This window comes from Pseudonaja textilis, chromosome Z (genome assembly GCF_049901715.1).
Source record: "Pseudonaja textilis isolate UNSWEBS1 chromosome Z, rPseTex1.2, whole genome shotgun sequence".
Classification (NCBI taxonomy): Eukaryota; Metazoa; Chordata; class Lepidosauria; order Squamata; family Elapidae; genus Pseudonaja; species Pseudonaja textilis.
In genome coordinates, this window is record NC_142008.1 from 126247596 (window position 1) to 126269188 (window position 21593).

The 21593-nt window shown below is 48.5% G+C and overlaps 2 protein-coding genes across 2 annotated transcripts in view; one reads left to right on the forward strand and one right to left on the reverse strand.

Annotated features, from left to right (window-relative positions):
• The window catches only part of IPO4 (importin 4), a 41195-nt gene extending 31544 nt beyond the window's left edge, over positions 1-9651 (forward strand). The window contains 5 exon segments of the mRNA XM_087915892.1: positions 51-259; positions 1001-1133; positions 2615-2719; positions 6923-6992; positions 9235-9651. Of these exon segments, the coding sequence (XP_087772018.1) occupies positions 51-259; positions 1001-1133; positions 2615-2719; positions 6923-6992; positions 9235-9365 (648 nt within the window). The 3' untranslated portion in view covers positions 9366-9651.
• A 6663-nt stretch (positions 9652-16314) lies between these two features.
• The window catches only part of REC8 (REC8 meiotic recombination protein), a 31797-nt gene continuing 26518 nt past the window's right edge, over positions 16315-21593 (reverse strand). The window contains 6 exon segments of the mRNA XM_087918181.1: positions 16315-16562; positions 17127-17233; positions 18260-18323; positions 18326-18368; positions 18956-19029; positions 19764-19812. Of these exon segments, the coding sequence (XP_087774307.1) occupies positions 16471-16562; positions 17127-17233; positions 18260-18323; positions 18326-18368; positions 18956-19029; positions 19764-19812 (429 nt within the window). The 3' untranslated portion in view covers positions 16315-16470.

A 21593-nucleotide genomic window follows, 5' to 3' on the forward strand; every position in this document is an offset into this window, starting at 1 on the left:
CCTTCTTTTCCTCCTCATTCCTCCCCTTCCTTCCTGCCCTCCTTTTGCAGAGACCTTCCTGCTCCGCCGCGGACAAGTCCTTCGCCATAGGCATCATTGCAGAGACGGTCCAGGGCCTGGAAGGGGCCTCCAGCTCTTTCGTGTGCCACCTGCTCCCTGCGCTGTTGGGGGCGGCCCACGACAAAGACCAGGAGGTGTGCAGCAACGCCGTCTTCGGGCTGGGTGTCCTGGTGGAGCACAGCAGGGAAGCCATGTTCGAGTATCCTTGATCCCATCCGCCTGGGGAGGGGCCTGATATCATATGGCGGGAATAGCCTTGGGGGACCAGGAAGAAGATCCAGCCTACGAAATGGTTAGATAAGAGGGGGCCTGGCCCAGAGCTGCACAACGGACAGAGGAAGAAACTCAAAGACCAACCTCCTCTATCATATCAGGCTGGAAAAGAGACGGTGGGAGATTCATACCTTGAGCCCTCCGAGATTCTGTTAATTAATTTTACGTATATAGCTAGTCCTTGACTTAACAGTCTATTTAGGGACCATTCAAAGTCACAGTGGAACTGAAGAAAAGCGTCTTAGGAGCGTTTTTCACACTTAGCGACCGTCGTGGCATCCCCGCAGTCACATGATCAAAATTCAGGCGCTTGGCCACCGACTCGTATTTATGACGGTCCCATCCTCCCGGGGTCACTTGATTCCCTTTCTGATGAGCAAAGTCAACGGGGGAAGCCAGATTCACTTAACAACCACAGTGATTCGCTTTACAATGGTGTGCAAGGAAGGTAGTTGAATGGGGCAAAACTCATTGAATGACGGTCTCCCTTAGCGAGAGAAATTCTGGGCTGAGTTGTGGTCGCACATCGAGAACTAGCTGTGTAGCGCAACACATTTAATTGCCCCGGAAAGGAACTGTGTGTATGTATGTGCCTTTCTCTACACAAACAACACAACACACGTATACAATTATTATTTTTTTCCTTAATTTCGTTTGACCTGGCCAGACACTACCCCCAAATTCTGGCGCTTTTATCCAACCTCATTTCTCAAGAGAAAAACAACCGAGTAATCGACAACGTGTGTGGAGCCATCGCAAGGATGATAATGGCCAATCCTGGAAGGATGCCCATTGAACAGGTCAAATATAATTTTTTGTGGGTCTTGTGTGAGTGTGCAGGGAAGATCCGCAGGGCTTCAGCCCATGGAGAGAAACTGGAGAAGGAGGTATTCTTCCATCCTGCCTCGTAAGGTGGAATTATCTACCTTGTTTTATTTATTGTATTCAATTTGAATACAGTTTGTTTTATTTATTGTATGCAATTTTATTTATTGTATTCAATCCCGCTTTTATTACTTGGTCCGTAACTCAAGGCGGAGAACGTACTTAATCTCCTTCCTCTTTTCCTCATCACAACCCTGTGAGGTGGGTTAATTCTGAGAGTTAGTTTTCAGGCCTAAGGCAGGACTAGAAGTCACCATCATCTCCTGATAATTGGTTCAGAGATACCCAGCCAGGTTTCATGGCTAAGGCAGGACTAAAATTCACAGTCACCTGGTGATTGGCCCAAAGTCACTCAGCTGGCTCCCGTGGCCGAGGTGTGGAACTAGAACTCCCAGGCTTCTGATGGTTGGCCCAAGGACACCCAGATGGGTTTTGTGCCTAAGGTGAACTAGAATTCCCAGGCTTCTGATGGTTGGTCCAAGGACACTCACATGGGTTCTCTGCCTAAGGTGAACTAGAATTCCCAAGCTTCTGATCGTTGGCCCAAGGACACTCACACGGGTTCTGTGCCTAAGGTGAACTAGAATTCCCAGGCTTCTGATCGTTGGCCCAAGGACACTCACACGGGTTCTGTGCCTAAGGTGAACTAGAATTCCCAGGCTTCTGATCGTTGGCCCAAGGACACCCAGGCGGGTTCTGTGCCTAAGGTGAACTAGAATTCCCAGGCTTCTGATCGTTGGCCCAAGGACACTCACACGGGTTCTGTGCCTAAGGTGAACTAGAATTCCCAGGCTTCTGATCGTTGGCCCAAGGACACCCAGACGGGTTCTGTGCCTAAGGTGAACTAGAATTCCCAGGCTTCTGATCGTTGGCCCAAGGACACCTAGGCAGCTTTCATGCCTAAGGTGGAACTAGAGCTCATAGGCGCCTCATGATTGGCCCAAAGACACCCAGCCGCCTTCCATGCCTAAGGTGGAACTAGAGCTCCCAGACTCTTAATGACTGGTCAAAAGACACTCGGATGGCTTCCATGCCTAAGGTGAAACTAGCATTCACAGTCTCCTGCTAATTGGCCCAGTCATCCATCTGGTTTTCATGCCTAGAACTACAACTCACCATCTCCTGCTTTCTAGACCGGCACCTTAAGCACTAAGCAATACTAACTCTATTTAAACCAAGAAATACCAAACATGCCATCTGGGGAATTCTGGGAGTTGAAGTCCACAAGTCTTAAAAGTTGCCAAGTTTGGAGAAACCCTGGTTTACTCCATGAGGAAATGTAGGTTTACTTGTTTCTGGCTTGGTAAGGAGCCAAGCCATGTTAGGATCCCTATAGGATCATGAACCTCTGACCCTTGAATTGCTGCCTTCCGTCTTCTGACCCTCTTATTGACAGGTTTTCCCTGTCCTGCTTCGCGCCCTGCCACTGAGAGAGGACTTTGAGGAGTATAAAACCATCTACCGTTGCATCACCTTTATCTATGAAAATGACCCATCGCAGGTAGGTCTCTGTCCCACCAGGAAGGGGCAGGTCTTAGGGGCAGCAACCTTCAACTTTTGGGGCACCAGGGACCGGTTCCATGGAGGGAGGTTTTTTCCACGGAGCGGAGGAGGGAACGTGGTTTCGTGTGGATGGGGATTCGCTTGTTTACACGGGCCAGGTTTTTTACATGCCACGGCGGTTGCCGGCCCACAGGCCTTCGGGCTGGATCCGGCCTGCAGGGTACTTAAATCTGGCCTGTGTGAATGGAAATATCAAAGGACTGGCTTGCAATACCTCTGCCAGCCAAAACAGGCCACGGAAGGGCCACAGAAGGCCTCCACATGGCCCGTTTTCGGCCAGCAGTGTGCTGCAGGAGACCTGGATTGGACTGGATTACAATTATGTGGCCTCAAGTAAGTACCTGATCTAGATAGGAAACAAGCAACCCCTTGTGTAAACACTACAGTTTAATGCCAGATTTTATGTATTTTAGATCCTTTTAATCTACAGTCAACTATTCTGTATTCTATACATTCTATTCTGTATCTATAATTGACAGCCATTTCTATATACCAGTGGTGGCTAACCTTTTTGGGCTCCTGTGCTAAAAATTGTCATGTGCCAGAACCCAGAATACAATGTGCATGCCCTCTGCGCATGCGCGTGCAATCCCCACCTCCCTGCCACCCTCTTTCCTGCAATGCGCCTCGCAGCTGATTTTTTGGCTGGTTTAAGGCCTTTTTCGGCCTTCCAAAGGCTTGAAAAAAGCCCATGCAAGTCTATTCAGAACAAATTATAGGCCTGTTTCATCACTTCCGGTATTATTAGGAAGTGACAAAACAGGCCTATAATTCATCCTGAAAAGCCTTGCAGAGGCTGTTTCCAAGCCTCTGGGAGGCCAAAAAAAGGCCTCAAACCAACCAGAAAAAAAATAAGCTGTGAGGCGCGTGCATGCACAGTGAGGTAAGTTTGCCTGCGGCTTGCATGCCAGCACAAATGGCTCTGCGTGCCGCTTGTGGTACGCGCACCATAGGTTCGCCATCACGGCTATATACAATGGAACCTGGCGTCACAAACACTTCTGTGACGACCAGAATTTTTGCTTCTGTTTTGCTTCTGGTCACGAACAGATCTTTGGGTGGCAACCAAGCAAACCCGAAAATTGCTGTGGTGATTTCCCCTTCGGGCGCCATTTTTGGGGCGGGGGGGTCCGTACATGCACAGATGGCCGTGCTTTCGGTCACAACCAAATTGGGTTGCAACCTTAGTCCTGGAGCGGATTACGGCCGTGACCCCATGTTCCACCATACTATCCTGGAAATTTACCTCAGCTGTTAGATCTCGTGTTATTTTATGCCGTTGTGTTTTTACTTATTAGTTGAATAATAAAAAATACAATAGATGTAAATAGCTTTTCTGCCCGGAAGAGCAACGTACTATTAAACAATGGGGTGATAAATTTAGAAATAAAAAGTTTAGCGGAGTAAGAAGAATAAGTAATAAATGTTTGCCTATAACATCTGGTAGAAGATTTGGGGGAAGGTTTATGGTGAACACCTGCGGAAAGAAAGAAGGGAAAGAAACGCATCTTGAGCCTACGTCAAAGGCCCACCGTGGCCATGCCAGAAATACACCCACATACACCCCGGCTCTCCGAAGTCAAACGCAAACCTGATGTGGCCCGCAACGAAACCAAGTTTGACATCCCTGATTTAGGGGTAGGATTCAAAAATCCCAACTACCGGTTCTCTGTCTGGTTGCTGGGTAGGCCTGGCCATGGTGGGTGTGGCCTACCGGAATTTCCAGTTCGGCCATTTTTTGCCTTTCCCAGAGTCCGGAGGCTTTCCTCAGGTCTCTGGGAGAGCCTCCGGAAGCCGGAATCAGGCCCGTTTTGGGACTTCCGGAACTTCCTGGAGAGCCCTTTTCCCCCCTCCCAGAGCCTCCACGCATCCAAACGGGCCGCGCGGAGACCTGCATCCAAAACGGGCCGCGTGGAGACTCCGGGAGAGGAGGGGTAGGCGGGGCCAGCCAGTCGGTTCAACTCCTGGTTCGGTGAACCTGATGTAAATTTAATATCCAGTTCACCCAAACCGGGCCAAATCGGCTGAATCCCACCCCTGCCCTAATTTAGGCGATTGGCTCCCGCTCAAGTTGGTTTCCCCTTAGCTCGTCGTCTCAGCCCTGCTTTGAGAAGGAAGCCTCAACTTACGACAGTTGAGCCCCACATTTCTGTGGCTAAGCGAGGCCATCCTGAAACGAGTTGCACCCCTTATGACCGCCTCTTGCCATAGTGAAGCACGTCGCTGCCATCGTTAAGCGAACCGTGCAGTTGTTTAACAAATCTGGCTTCCCCCGTTGGTTCTGGCCATCGGAAGGTCGCAAAAGACAGATCACGGCCCCGGGGACACACTGTGACTGTCATAAATACATACCAGTTGCCGAGGGGTCCAAATTTTGACTCCATGAGCCTCAGGAGGACAAACGGTTGTAAGTCGCTTTGTTCAGGGCCGTTGTAACTTTTTAATGGTCACTAAAGGAACGGCTTTAAGTTGAGGACTATCTGTAGACCACAGTTCATTTAATGGCGGTTCAAAAATGGTACTGAAAAAAAGTGACTTAGGGCCATTTTTTTATACTTAACAACCGCAGCAGTGGCCCCATGGTTACCTGATCAAAATTGAGGCGCTTGGCAACCGTTTCATACTTACGATGGTCGCGGTGCCCCGGGGTCAAATGATCCCCTTTGGCGACCTTCTAACAAGCAAAGTCAAGGGGGAAGCCGGATTCACTTAACGGTCGTGTTCCTAACTCCATGACTCCAGCTATTTGCTAAACAACTGTGGCAAGAAAGATCGTAAAATGAGACAAAATTCACTTAAGGTGTGTGTGTGTGTGTGTGTGTGTGTGTGTGTACACACACACACATATTTGGAACCGAATAGTGGTCGTAAGTCGAGGACTACCTGTACGTGGGGTGGATTCCTGTATAAAACCCCAAAGCTGAAGTTGTAGGCCATTCCCCTGCCATTCCTGGAATTGGATCCTTTATTTTTCCATGTTTTGGAAAGTTGGAGAGATTTTTCCATGTTTACAAAGAAGAAAGGTAGGCTGCCCTTCTGCTCCAGCTTCCACTGGCAGTAATACACCCATAACAGATAATCAGAGTTAGAAGGGACCTTGTAGGTCATCTAGTCCAACCCCCTGCCCAAGCAGGAGACCCTACACCATTTCTGACAGAGGGCAGTCCAGCCTCCTCTTGAAAGCTTCCAAGGATGAAGCTCCAACAACTTCCGAAGGCAACTTCTGTTCCTTCAGTTGATGGTTCTCACAGTCAGAAAATTCCTGCTTATTTCCAGGTTGAATCTCCTGGATCAGTTTCCATCCATTATTCCTTGCCTGGCCTTCAGGTGCCTTGGAAAATAGCTTGACCCCTTCTTCCTCCCTGTGGCAGCCCCTCAAATATTAGAAGACTGCTGTCATGTCTCCCCCGGTCCTTCTTTTCCCTAGATTAGCGAGGCCCAGTTCCTGCAACCGTTAGTTGTATGTTTTAGCTTCCAGTTCCCTCACCATCCTGGTTGCTCTTCTCTGCCCTTTTTCCAGAGTTTCAACATCCTTTTTTACAATGTGGTGACCAAAACTGGATGCAGTCCTCTAGGTGTGGCCTTACTAAGGCCTTACAGAGTGGTATTAGTCGTAAGTGTGAAAAACAGCCGTTAAGTCACTTTCTTCAGGGCCGTTGTAACTTTGAACGGCCACTAAACAAATACAGGCACACCTTGACTTACAACTGTTCATTTAGTGTCCATTCAAAGTTAACAACGGCCTTGAAAAAAAGCGACTTAGAAACGTTTTTCACACTTAACAATGGTTGTGGTCACACAATCAAACTTCAGACGCTAGGCAACCAACTCGTATTTATGATGGCCGCAGCATCCCAGGGTCACATGGTCCCCCTTTTGTGACCTCCTGATGGGCAAAGTCAACGAGGCAGCTGGATTCGCTTAACAATCGCCTGACGGCTGCCGCGATTCCCTTCTAACAACTCTGGCAAGAAAAGCTGTGAAAAGGGACAAAACTCCCTGAGCAAGTGTTTCGCCGCCACATAAATCCTGGGCTCAACTGTGATCGTAACGTGAGGACTTCTTGGGGTTGAAAGTCGAGGGTTCCCTGTGATGCAGTTTTCTGGTGGTTCTTTTTTCCCACCCACTTCTCCCTGCAAAGGTATTGCAAAAGATTCCGGAGATCGTGAGAAGCAGCGGATCCGTCCTGGGTTGCAAGAATCTATCGACAGGTACGTGATGTGACTTCCAGGGTGGGCAGAGTTTCCCTGTGATACCCCCCACTCCCCACGGCCATCTGATCTGTCTGGATCGGTGAACGGGGCAGCTACGGTGAATCCAGCAGGATGGGGGGGCCCCCATCAGCACCTGTTCTGACCCAGGCTTCCCAAGATCATGCGGTAGACCCCTCGCCACAACAAAGCCCCTTTTATTTAGGTTAAAGGGAATTAATTCCCTCTCCAGCAAATTCCCGGCAAACACAGTCTTTCGTGAGATTTCACAGCCACAGACCTTTAACAGGCCGGGAGAGTTGCCAGGCCGATATATTCCAAACGCCACACTGTAGCAGCAATGGCTTGACAAGGAGTCAGGAATAGATCTCCACCCTAATGAATTGAACTAATTGTCTCCTGCAAACACCACTCCCCTTTCACCTCCTCTTTATTCCCTCTGGGAGGGGCCATTCACCGTCCACCTGTGCCCTTACTCATGAGTCGACCCTTGTTCCTTAACTGTTCCCTTCTCCTGGCAGCTCTGTGCATGAGCACACTGGGAACAGGCTCCAGCTGTTCTTCTTCCCCACTGATCTCTGACTCCATAGGCAGCAGGGAAATGTCGGAAGGCCCTGGCCCCATCTCTGCCTCCGACGCAGAGCCCTCGTCAGAGCCTCCCCCAGACTCCAGGACTGGCCCAGGTTCCTCCCCAACCTCCTCACTGTCTGAGTCTGTTGCCAGCTCTGCTGGCCGCTGACAGGCCACAGCAGAACTGAATAAGTTAGAAGTACTCCTTGACCTTTGACGGTAATTGAGCCCCTAATTTTTGTTGCTAAGCAAGACAGTTATTAAGTGAATTTTTGCTCCGTTTTATGACCTTTTTGGTGCCACGGTTGTTAAGTGAATCACCGTGGCTGTTAGGGCTGGCTGGGGAATTCTGGGAGTGGAAGTCCACCATCTTAAAGGGGCCACGTTGCGAAACCCTCCATATATAGACAAACCCAAGCTCTCCTCCTGACAACCTCTGAAGGGCGAGTAAATCTCTTTTTATTTACTAGCAGGGAGACAAATATACCGGGAGTCCTCCACCTACGGCAGTCCGCTTAGTGACTGAATTTACGATGGCGCCTGGGGGAAAAAAGCGACTTAGGGCCAGTTTTCACACTTAACAACCGTAGCACCATCCCCGCAGTTACGTGATCCAAAATTCAAACACTCTTGATTCTTGAATCCGGCAACTGATCTGTAGTTACGACGGTCGTGATCCCCTTTTGCGACCTTCAGACAAGCCGAGTTAAAGGGGAAGCCAGATTCACTTAAAAACCGCTTGTCCCCAACTTAACAACTGCAGGGATTCAGTTTGACAATGGCGGCAAGGAAAGTCGTAAAACGGGGAGGGGAATAAAATTTGCTTTACAGAGGTCTCGCTTAGGAAGAGAATTTTGGGGTTCCATTGTGGTTGTAAGTCAAGGAGTTCCTGTAATCGGGCTTTTTAAAGTCTGCCTCGCCCTCTACTTAAGGGCCAAGACGAGGAAGACCTCTGTGCCAGCTGAGCACCGCAACCTTGCCAGCTTTCCTTCCCTCCTGCCCCCTCAAGTTTTACACATATATCAGTGCGTGAACAGCGTGGCACCTGAGTGTCATATATTTTGAGGCAAATTAAATAGTATTAATCATGTTTGTTTCATTTAACAAGCTTATATAATTCTAGTAATAATACACGTATTTTTATTAAATTATAATATCTGCCTACCAGCATCCATCGTTATTCATCTGGCTAGTGTCCTGTCAGTGTGTGAGGGAATTGAGGGCTCTTTGGAAACTGAAAGAGCATTCGCTGTGTGAGTAAGGAGACAGCAAGGAGCCTGGGCGTGGATTAGCTCAACCGATGGGGCTGTGAAACTGAAACTCTTCTGTTTGTGTTTTGCATTTGGAACAGATTTCTTTGCAGGTGGGGAGGGGGAATAGAACTCCTTAACATCAGAGCGTGTTAATAATAGTAATAATAATATAGGAAATACTCTTAAATGCTCTGATGGTCATTTGATAAAATCCTTTCTTAGTGAGCCCCTAGAAGCCAAGAGGAACATACGGGCCCAATTTCAAGTTTTTTAGGCTTTACAGTTCTGGAGATTTTGTGATGTTGCGTGAGCGGTATTTGCTTTTATAGAGAGAGATTGAAACCTTCCGTTATTTGCTTGTTCAGTTTATAATCCTTCATTATTTCTTTCCTAACTTCCTTTCTTTTCGCTCTCTGCAGAAGCCAGGAACCTCCTGATCACGTTGCTGGCCAGCCTCTCAGCCCGCTACCCCGCCGAGTTTCAGACAGCCATCCTGGCAAACCGTCCGGAAGTTGGCACTTCAATCCGCGCGGCCATCGGCTCCGCTTAAAAGCAGCCAGGAGGGGGTGCTCTTTTCAAACTTTCGAGGACTTTTTGAGGCCGGGCCATTGTAGGTTTTTTTGGCGGGGGGACGGGGGGGGGGTTGTTGGCAGACTGGAATCGATCTTCATCTCCGGTTTGGATCCCACTTTCGGCACCTCTGCCCATCCCAAAAGCAAAATCCGGCGTGCCAAATGGCAACCCGGGGGTGGCTGAGTTGGTATTGCTTCGGTTTCAATATCGTTTGGCTATTTTTTTCACTGTTAAGCTCTTTCCTCCTCCCGTCTTTCTTTCTCAACAAACAACAACAAAAAGTCAACACAACAGCAACGCAATTTGCAATCACCGAAGCCAAAATGTGATGCGGTTAGGATCCTGGTAGGATCTCCTACTTCTGCGCCAACGTTAGCCGGCATTCGCGCCCTTGTTAGAAGAACACAACTCTACAGTTTCTTGATACAGGACACACAATGCTGCTGCCTGTCACCGCCCCACCCCCACCCAAAAAAGGCTGGGAATTTTGTGGTTTTTGGCCTTTGGCATTCCTCCAGGGAAGCTTTCCTGGGCCTTTGACCGCCCTGCCCTTGTGTGGTTGTTTCGCAAGGGGCCAAATTTGTGTGCACAAAGTTCATCGGTTCTTGAACGAGAGGGGTGGTTGTTCTTTTTGCTGGTTTTTCTAACTTGTTTCCCCCCCACCCACCACCCACCCCAAGATCGATTTCTGCCACAAAGCAACGGTTCTCGAAAAAACAACAACAACCCAGCTCTTCCTCGGTCGTTTGTATTTAAAGATGTTAAACTTTCTGGTTTGGCTTATATTTTTTGGAACAGAAGATTAAAAGTATACTGTATGCAGTACCTTGTAATAAAATGAAGGCGGGTCCCCGTGAAGTTAGTAAGGGGTTTGTTAAGATGCCTAGCCTAAATAATTCCCCCCCCACTGTTTCCCACCCCCCAGCACTCTTTGCAGATTAAAAAATGAGCGGGAAGGCAGCCATATTGCAGATGTCAGAGAAATGGAGAGCGTGAGAGAAAAATATACAACAGACAATCAATTCTCAGCTTATTTAATGGCTGTCATAAAAACTAACAAAAGCTCAGGCTTTGTTGTGCGTTTTTTATTTGGTTTCTATCTCGCTTTTGTTCATCAATTTATATTTAATGCAAGGTGGCTCGCAAGCCTGTTTCCTCTTCCTGTTTTCCCCACAGCAACAACCCTGTGAGGTGTGTTGGGCTGAGAGACATAGACGGATCTCCAGTCACTCACGCTGCTTTCATCCTTCAGGTGCGATTAGAACTCTCCGTCTCCTGGTGATTGGCCCCAAGTCACCCAGCTGGCTTTCATATCTAAAACAGGACTAGAACTCTCCTTCTCCTGGTGATTTGCCCCAAGTCACCCAGCTGGCTTTCATATCTAAGACAGGACTAGAACTCTCCGTCTCCTGGTGATTGGCCCCAAGTCACCCAGCTGGCTTTCATATCTAAAACAGGACTAGAACTCTCCTTCTCCTGGTGATTTGCCCCAAGTCACCCAGCTGGCTTTCATATCTAAGACAGGACTAGAACTCTCCGTCTCCTGGTGATTGGCCCCAAGTCACCCAGCTGGCTTTCGTATCTAAGACAGGACTAGAACTCTCCGTCTCCTGGTGATTGGCCCCAAGTCACCCAGCTGGCTTTCATATCTAAGACAGGACTAGAACTCTCCGTCTCCTGGTGATTGGCCCCAAGTCACCCAGCTGGCTTTCATATCTAAAACAGGACTAGAACTCTCCTTCTCCTGGTGATTGGCCCCAAGTCACCCAGCTGGCTTTCATATCTAAAACAGGACTAGAACTCTCCTTCTCCTGGTGATTGGCCCCAAGTCACCCAGCTGGCTTTCATATCTAAAACAGGACTAGAACTCTCCGTCTCCTGGTGATTGGCCCCAAGTCACCCAGCTGGCTTTCATATCTAAAACAGGACTAGAACTCTCCTTCTCCTGGTGATTGGCCCCAAGTCACCCAGCTGGCTTTCATATCTAAGACAGGACTAGAACTCTCCATCTCCTGGTGATTGGCCCCAAGTCACCCAGCTGGCTTTCATATCTAAAACAGGACTAGAACTCTCCTTCTCCTGGTGATTTGCCCCAAGTCACCCAGCTGGCTTTCATATCTAAGACAGGACTAGAACTCTCCGTCTCCTGGTGATTATCCCCAAGTCACCCAGCTGGCTTTCATATCTAAGACAGGACTAGAACTCTCCGTCTCCTGGTGATTATCCCAAAGTCACCCAGCTGGCTTTCATATCTAAGACAGGACTAGAACTCAGTATCTCCTAGTGATTGGCCCGAGTCACCCAGCTGGCTTTCATATCTAAGACAGGACTAGAACTCTCCGTCTCCTGGTGATTGGCCCCAAGTCACCCAGCTGGCTTTCATATCTAAGACAGGACTAGAACTCTCCGTCTCCTGGTGATGGGCCCAAAGTCACCCAGCTGGCTTTCATATCTAAGACAGGACTAGAACTCTCCGTCTCCTGGTGATTGGCCCCAAGTCACCCAGCTGGCTTTCATATCTAAGACAGGACTAGAACTTTCCGTCTCCTGGTGATTATCCCAAAGTCACCCAGCTGGCTTTCATGCCTAAGGCGGGACTAGAACTCACCGTCTCCTGGTGATTGGCCCAAAGTCACCCAGCTGGCTTTTGTGCCTAAGTCAGGACTAGAACTCTCCATCTCCTGGTGATTGGCCCCAAGTCACCCAGCTGGCTTTCATATCTAAGACAGGACTAGAACTCTCCGTCTCCTGGTGATGGGCCCCAAGTCACCCAGCTGGCTTTCATATCTAAGACAGGACTAGAACTCAGTATCTCCTAGTGATTGGCCCCAAGTCACCCAGCTGGCTTTCATATCTAAGACAGGACTAGAACTCTCCGTCTCCTGGTGATTATCCCAAAGTCACCCAGCTGGCTTTCCTATCTAAGACAGGACTAGAACTCAGTATCTCCTAGTGATTGGCCCCGAGTCACCCAGCTGGCTTTCATATCTAAGACAGGACTAGAACTCAGTATCTCCTAGTGATTGGCCCCGAGTCACCCAGCTGGCTTTCATATCTAAGACAGGACTAGAACTCTCTGTCTCCTGGTGACTGGCCCAAAGTCACCCAGCTGGCTTTCATATCTAAGACAGGACTAGAACTCTCCGTCTCCTGGTGATTGGCCCCAAGTCACCCAGCTGGCTTTCATATCTAAGACAGGACTAGAACTCTCCGTCTCCTGGTGATTATCCCAAAGTCACCCAGCTGGCTTTCATATCTAAGACAGGACTAGAACTCTCCATCTCCTGGTGATTATCCCAAAGTCACCCAGCTGGCTTTCATATCTAAGACAGGACTAGAACTCAGTATCTCCTAGTGATTGGCCCCAAGTCACCCAGCTGGCTTTCATATCTAAGACAGGACTAGAACTCAGTATCTCCTAGTGATTGGCCCGAGTCACCCAGCTGGCTTTCATATCTAAGACAGGACTAGTACTCTCCGTCTCCTGGTGATTGGCCCCAAGTCACCCAGCTGGCTTTCGTATCTAAGACAGGACTAGAACTCTCCGTCTCCTGGTGATGGGCCCAAAGTCACCCAGCTGGCTTTCATATCTAAGACAGGACTAGAACTCTCCGTCTCCTGGTGATTATCCCAAAGTCACCCAGCTGGCTTTCATATCTAAGACAGGACTAGAACTCTCCGTCTCCTGGTGATTGGCCCCAAGTCACCCAGCTGGCTTTCATATCTAAGACAGGACTAGAACTCTCCGTCTCCTGGTGATTATCCCAAAGTCACCCAGCTGGCTTTCATATCTAAGACAGGACTAGAACTCTCCATCTCCTGGTGATTATCCCAAAGTCACCCAGCTGGCTTTCATATCTAAGACAGGACTAGAACTCAGTATCTCCTAGTGATTGGCCCCGAGAGTCACCCAGCTGGCTTTCATATCTAAGACAGGACTAGAACTCAGTATCTCCTAGTGATTGGCCCGAGTCACCCAGCTGGCTTTCCTATCTAAGACAGGACTAGAACTCTCCGTCTCCTGGTGATTGGCCCCAAGTCACCCAGCTGGCTTTCATATCTAAGACAGGACTAGAACTCTCCGTCTCCTGGTGATGGGCCCAAAGTCACCCAGCTGGCTTTCATATCTAAGACAGGACTAGAACTCTCCGTCTCCTGGTGATTGGCCCAAAGTCACCCAGCTGGCTTTCATATCTAAGACAGGACTAGAACTCTCCGTCTCCTGGTGATTATCCCAAAGTCACCCAGCTGGCTTTCATATCTAAGACAGGACTAGAACTCTCCGTCTCCTGGTGATTGGCCCCAAGTCACCCAGCTGGCTTTCATATCTAAGACAGGACTAGAACTTTCCGTCTCCTGGTGATTATCCCAAAGTCACCCAGCTGGCTTTCCTATCTAAGACAGGACTAGAACTCTCCGTCTCCTGGTGATTGGCCCCAAGTCACCCAGCTGGCTTTCCTTTCTAAGACAGGACTAGAACTCTCCATCTCCTGGTGATTGGCCCCAAGTCACCCAGCTGGCTTTCATATCTAAGACAGGACTAGAACTCTCCGTCTCCTGGTGATGGGCCCCAAGTCACCCAGCTGGCTTTCATATCTAAGACAGGACTAGAACTCAGTATCTCCTGGTGATTGGCCCCAAGTCACCCAGCTGGCTTTCATATCTAAGACAGAACTAGAACTCTCCATCTCCTGGTGATTGGCCCCAAGTCACCCAGCTGGCTTTCATATCTAAGACAGGACTAGAGCTCTCCGTCTCCTGGTGATTATCCCAAAGTCACCCAGCTGGCTTTCATATCTAAGACAGGACTAGAACTCTCCGTCTCCTGGTGATTATCCCAAAGTCACCCAGCTGGCTTTCATATCTAAGACAGGACTAGAACTCAGTATCTCCTAGTGATTGGCCCCAAGTCACCCAGCTGGCTTTCATATCTAAGACAGGACTAGAACTCTCCATCTCCTGGTGATGGGCCCAAAGTCACCCAGATGGCTTTCATATCTAAGACAGGACTAGAACTCTCCGTCTCCTGGTGATTGGCCCCAAGTCACCCAGCTGCCTTTCATATATAAGACAGGACTAGAACTCTCCGTCTCCTGGTGATTGGCCCAAAGTCACCCAGCTGGCTTTCATATCTAAGACAGGACTAGAACTCAGTATCTCCTAGTGATTGGCCCCAAGTCACCCAGCTGGCTTTCCTATCTAAGACAGGACTAGAACTCTCCGTCTCCTGGTGATTGGCCCAAAGTCACCCAGATGGCTTTCATATCTAAGACAGGACTAGAACTCTCCGTCTCCTGGTGATTATCCCAAAGTCACCCAGCTGGCTTTCATATCTAAGACAGGACTAGAACTCAGTATCTCCTAGTGATTGGCCCCAAGTCACCCAGCTGGCTTTCCTATCTAAGACAGGACTAGAACTCTCCGTCTCCTGGTGATTGGCCCAAAGTCACCCAGATGGCTTTCATATCTAAGACAGGACTAGAACTCTCCGTCTCCTGGTGATTATCCCAAAGTCACCCAGCTGGCTTTCATATCTAAGACAGGACTAGAACTCTCCGTCTCCTGGTGATTGGCCCAAAGTCACCCAGCTGGCTTTCATATCTAAGACAGGACTAGAACTCACCGTCTCCTGGTGATTATCCCAAAGTCACCCAGCTGGCTTTCATATCTAAGACAGGACTAGAACTCTCCGTCTCCTGGTGATTATCCCAAAGTCACCCAGCTGGCTTTCATATCTAAGACAGGACTAGAACTCACCGTCTCCTGGTGATTATCCCAAAGTCACCCAGATGGCTTTCATATCTAAGACAGGACTAGAACTCTCCGTCTCCTGGTGATTATCCCAAAGTCACCCAGCTGGCTTTCATATCTAAGACAGGACTAGAACTCTCCGTCTCCTGGTGATTGGCCCAAAGTCACCCAGATGGCTTTCATATCTAAGACAGGACTAGAACTCACCGTCTCCTGGTGATTATCCCAAAGTCACCCAGCTGGCTTTCATATCTAAGACAGGACTAGAACTCTCCGTCTCCTGGTGATTGGCCCAAAGTCACCCAGCTGGCTTTCATATCTAAGACAGGACTAGAACTCACCCTCTCCTGGTGATTATCCCAAAGTCACCCAGCTGGCTTTCATATCTAAGACAGGACTAGAACTCAGTATCTCCTAGTGATTGGCCCCAAGTCACCCAGCTGGCTTTCATATCTAAGACAGGACTAGAACTCTCTGTCTCCTGGTGATTATCCCAAAGTCACCCAGCTGGCTTTCATATCTAAGACGGGACTAGAACTCTCCATCTCCTGGTGATTATCCCAAAGTCACCCAGATGGCTTTCATATCTAAGACAGGACTAGAACTCTCCGTCTCCTGGTGATTGGCCCAAAGTCACCCAGCTGACTTTCATATCTAAGACGGGACTAGAACTCTCCGTCTCCTGGTGATTATCCCAAAGTCACCCAGCTGGCTTTCATATCTAAGACAGGACTAGAACTCTCCGTCTCCTGGTGATTGGCCCAAAGTCATCCAGCTGGCTTTCCTATCTAAGACAGGACTAGAACTCTCCGTCTCCTGGTGATTGGCCCCAAGTCACCCAGCTGGCTTTCATATCTAAGACAGGACTAGAACTCTCCGTCTCCTGGTGATGGGCCCAAAGTCACCCAGCTGGCTTTCATATCTAAGACAGGACTAGAACTCTCCGTCTCCTGGTGATTGGCCCCAAGTCACCCAGCTGTCTTTTGTGCTTCAGATGGGTCTAGAACTCGCCATCTCCTGGTTTCTAGGTCAGCACCTTAAAAGTTATTTCGTCAATCTCATTTATACATATACTGTACATTTATATTTAAAACAATCTATCTTGCAAATTCAACCATGACCAGTCTCCGGTTGCAGTTTAATGCTCAGCAGATCTATTTACAAAATAAAAGGGAAAGGGAACCAACCATAATTTGCCAATATATTACTTTAATCCAAAAATTTCCCGTGAAATACAAAATAGGGCCTCTCCAGCCAGCTTGAATCTTCGCCAAGGGGTGCAACTGTTTTGCTGGAAAGCGACCATGGTCAGAATCACAGAGCTGAATCTTCTAGCTGCGGGGAAAACGCTCTCCTGGCTTAATCCATATCTGACCGTAAGCCTCCTTTTGTTCCAAGCACAGGATCCTACCTGTAGCCAGAACTGGGGAGAAGAAAGACACTGAGGTAGAGAACACAGTCCTCGGCTTAACGACCGGCTGTCCGAACTTACAACAGACCTCCCCGCAGGGCGACTTAGGACCTGGATTTGAAGCTCAAACGCCTGTTGTGTGATAAAGCAGCTCTGGTGGCCTAAGAGGTGGAGCTGTTGCCTCACAATCGAGGCTGCGTGAGTTCAATCCTAGGTAGAGGCTGATAGGGTTGGACTAGATGACCTGCAAGGTCCCTTCCAACTCTGATATTCTATAATATCTCATTTTGGACGTTCAGCCAACCTGAATTTCAGATTGATAATTCAGACTGTATTTATGGCTGTTTGCAGTGTCCCCAGCGGGGGAACATGAACACAATTTATGACTATTTACATGCAGTTCACATCAAAAGGCTTGATCTGTGTTTTGCAAGGTGGCAATAAGGACCCAGGAAACTCAAATAGGCCAGAAATTTGTTTTCCTATAACTCACAAAATGGGGGAATCGAGAACAGGGCATCAGCAATGCACAAATGAGAGGAAACTAGCAACGATGGGGTCATAAGGAACACGCACCTAGACACATGCTGAAAACACGGCTGGCCACAACTCGCGGTGTGGTGAGGGGCACCAGCTGGTCGAAATCCAGCTCTTCGACCTGTTCCAGTTTGGCTACGACCAACCTGCCAGGAAAAAGTCAGAGGGGACGTTTGGCCTCAGGCCCCAGGTGGGTTGGGCCTTGGGACAAAAGCTGGGGGGAGGAGGGGGAAAGAGAAAGGAAGAAGGAAAGAAAGAAAAAGGGAGGGAGAGTGGAAGAGAGGAAGGAAGGAAGGAAGGAAGGAAGGAAGGAAGGAAGGAAGGAAGGAAGGAAGGAAGGAAGGAAGGAAGGAAGGAAGGAAGGAAGGACAGGGAAGGAGGAGGGGAGGGTGGAAGGAAAGAAATGGAAGGAAGGAAGAGAAGGAAGGGATGGGGAGAAAGGAAGGAAGAAATGGAAGGTAGAGAGGGAGGAAGAAATGGAAGGAAGGTAGAGACGGAAGAGAAGGAAGGAAAAGAGAAGGAAGGGATGGGGAGAAAGGAAGGAATGGAAGGAAGGAAGAGGGAAGGAAGAGAAGGAAGGGATGGGGAGGGAGGGAGGAAGAAATGGAAGGAAGGTGGAAGGAAGGAAGGAGGGGGAGGGAGAAAGGAAGGAAGGTAGAGAGGGAAGGTAAAGAGGAAGAAAGGAAGGAAGGAGGGGGAGAAGGGTGGGGTGGAGGAGGAAAGAAGGCAGAGGAAGGAAAGAAGGAAAAAGGGGTGGAGGGAGGGAGGAAGGAATCCCTCCATTAACTCCTGTCTCCCACCACTTCCTAGACCCCCTTCACAGCTTCCTCTGGAGACAAGATAGAAGCTCCTTCCGCCATTTTAAAAAGAAATGGCTCTTTTGAACCCCTTAAAAGAAGGGGGTCAAAGCGGAGGAATTCTGCCTTTAGAAGGATGCCTTACCTCAGGGAAGAAGGATGCCTTACCTCAGGGAAGAAGGATGCCTTACCTCAGGGAAGAAGGATGCCTTACCTCAGGGAAGAAGGATGCCTTACCTCAGGGAAGAAGGATGCCTTACCTCAGGGAAGAAGGATGCCTTACCTCAGGGAAGAAGGATGCCTTACCTCAGGGAAGAAGGATGCCTTACCTCAGGGAAGAAGGATGCCTTACCTCAGGGAAGAAGGATGCCTTACCTCAAGACGTAGCCCAAGGTGATCATGTCCTTCTCCAGTGGCAACTCAAAGCTTATTTCGGGAGTTCGGGCACCACGGGCAAGATCCCGCTCTCCGGTTCGGGAGAACCCTAAGGAAGGAAGAGCCAGATCAATCGATCAGGATAGAGCTGGAAGGGACCTTGGAGGTCCTCTAGTCCAACCCCCTGCTCAAGCAGGAGACCCTGGGTCATCCCAGACAGCCAGCGCTTCAATCTCCTTTTAAAAACTCCCGGCGATGGAGCATTCAGAACTTCTGGGAGCAAGGAGTTCCGCTGGTTCATTGTTTTTTAATTGCCGGGAAGTTTCTCCTTCATTCCAGAACTCGTTTCTCTCCTTGATTAATTCCCATCCGTTGTTTTTCGTCCTGACTTCTGGTGCTTTGACCCCCCTCTTCTTTGGGACGGCACCCCCAAATTCAGGAATAGCGCTATCACGTGTGTTTCTCCACACCCCCAATTCTTTTCTCTAGCCAAACCCAATTCCTGCAAATGTTCTTCGTACGTTTTAGTCTCCAGGCCTTTTAATCCTCTTAGCGGCTTTTCTCTGCACTTTTTCCAAAGTCTCAGAATCCTTTTTTTGTAACGTGGTGATCCCCACCGCCCCCAAAAAGTTGATGCCAAGAAGATTTGCTCCCCGGTCCCTAGAGGCCCCATTTCTTAGGGTGCGGGCGGCAGGCAGGCAACGTTTACCTCTCCTCAGGTATCACCAAGCTTGGGTGAGCTTCTTCCTCGGTGGTCTCAAGGGATATTTCTGCAAAGAAGACCGAGAGCCTGTCAAGAAGGCCCCACCGCTCCCCTCTTGGAGGAGGAGAAGGAGGAGAAGGAATGAGCTCCGTATCCAAGACTCTCTGGAGCAGAAGTCACCAACCTTTTGGACCTCATGGACCACCAGGCTCGTGATATTAAATCCCGCGGACCAGAGACCCTGGGAAAGTCCCCCAAAAAAATCGACAGGAAAATAGCCTGACACCCACACCCTCTCTGGGGCACCCCCTGCCCCGTTTTCCTACCGATCAATCATTATTTGGAATCGCAGGATACCGTCTCCAGCTCCGTTCTCAGGGGGAGGCAGAGAGAGAGAGAGAGAGAGAGACTTTTGGCTCCATGCAAGGAAAGCAGCAGAAGTCTTTCTCTCTCTCTCCCCCAAACTCCGCCAGACTGGCGCAGCCTCTTGGAGCAGGAGGCCTTGCAGGGTCCCAAAGACTCGTTTCTGGCGGAGTTTGGGGGAGAGAAAGAAAGACTTCTGCTGCTTTCCTTGCGTGCAGCCAAAAGCAGAAGAAGAAAGAAGCAGAAAGAAGCAGCCCGGTGGCCAGGCCAGGCGCGTGGGGCGCGTGGGGCAAGTTCCCCCCCTCCGCCCTTTCCCCCCCTCCCCTCACTACCTCGTGTTGTTAGCAATGCAAGAGACGCAAGCCTTGTGTTCCCACGCAGCCTGGATTAATTGCTTTGGGGGTGACATTTCTCTGCTCTGGAGGACTCAGGACTCACCTGAGGAGCCCACTGGAGGCCCGCTCGGTTCCTCACTTACGCGCAGCAACTGGAGAAGGAAAGAGAGAATGCCAAACCTCACGAATTGTGAACCAAAGACACAAACGACCCAAGAGGTTAAATCACATCCAAGAAGACAATCCACCCGCCTTTCAGCTCGATTGTCCAGCCAAGCTTCCAAAGAAAAAATTAAAAATGTAATTGTTTAAGATTCAGGCCTAGAAATGGGAGATTGTGTGTTCTAGTCCCGCCTTAGGCAGGAAAATCGTGAGTTCTAGTCCCGCCTTAGGCAGGAAAGGCAGATGGGGGATTTTGGGACAATCACCAGGAGACGATGAGTTCTAGTCCTGCCTTAGGCCTGAAGCCAACTGGGTGTCTCTGGGCAGCCCCTCTCACTCAGAACAATGCAAGGTTCCTTGTTTTGGGGAAAATATGACAATGGGGGTATTAGATTTGTTGGGTGCCTTGAGCTACTCATAAGATAAATAAAGTCCGGAAAAAAAACACATCTAAAAAATAAATAAGAAACCATCACTGTGCAATGGGCAGATTCCCATACTGTTAATGGGCAACGCCCTATTTTAAGCCCAAAACACAGACAGAAGATGCCGGCAAAAGGGCTGATATGGGGCAGAGCCCAGAAACCACAAGGAGAGACACACACACACACCCCGGGGGTGGGGCTTCTGCACCACAACATGGGAATATTGTGAGGTGGGGAGGAAGGGTTTTCGCAGTTTCGTCTACTGGGAGGTTTTGCAGATTGTCGTCAACTCCTTTCAGCGGATAACAGATAATCGGAGTTGGAAGGGACCTTGGAGGTCTTCTAGTCCAACCCCCCTGCCCGAGCAGGAGACCCTACGCTATTTCTGACAGATGGGAGTCCAGTTTCTTCTTGAAAGTCTCAAGCACACAGCACACCTGAAAGGCACGGTCAGACAGGACACACCCACCTCTTCCCTCCCCGCTCTTAGCCCATTGCACTCTAAACTGGGAAGGCCAAGCAGGTTTGGGTGGGGGGAGGGGGAGACGGAATTAAGCTGAGTACTTTAGGATGGGTCGCTGGCATCCAAAGCTTCCTAAGAGCTCCGCTGCTCATTTACACAACCTTTTTTTATTAATAGAAAACAGAAAATAGAAAATTAGAATAGAATAGAAGATGGAATGGAAACATAGAAAAAGAATAGAAAATAGAGTAGAATAGAATGCAGAATAGAATAGAAAATAGAATAGAAAATAGAATAGAGTAAAATAGAGAAATAGAATAGGAAATAGGGTAGAATAGAATGCAGAATAGAATAGAATAGAATAGAATAGAATAGAATAGAATAGAATAGAATAGAATAGAATAGAATAGAATAGAATAGAAAATAGAATAGAATAGAAAATAGAATAGAGTAGAATATAGAAATAGAATGGAGAATAGGGTAGAATAGAATAGAACAGAAAATAGAACAGAAAATAGAATAGAATAGAAAATAGAATAGAGTAGAATATAGAAATAGAATAGAGAATAGGGTAGAATAGAATGCAGAATAGAAGAATAGAATAGAATAGAATAGAATAGAATAGAATAGAATAGAATAGAATAGAATAGAATAGAATAGAATAGAATAGAATAGAATAGAATAGAAAATAGAAAAGAAAACAGAATAGAATTCTTTTTCTGTAGAGAAATAGAAGAGAAAATAGAAATAGAAAATAGAATAGAATAGAAAAGAAAATAGAATAGAATAGAAAATAAAGTGGAATAGAACAGAACAGAACATGACAGGACAGGACAGGACAGGGCAGGGCAGGGCAGGATAGGATAGGATAGAATAGAATAGA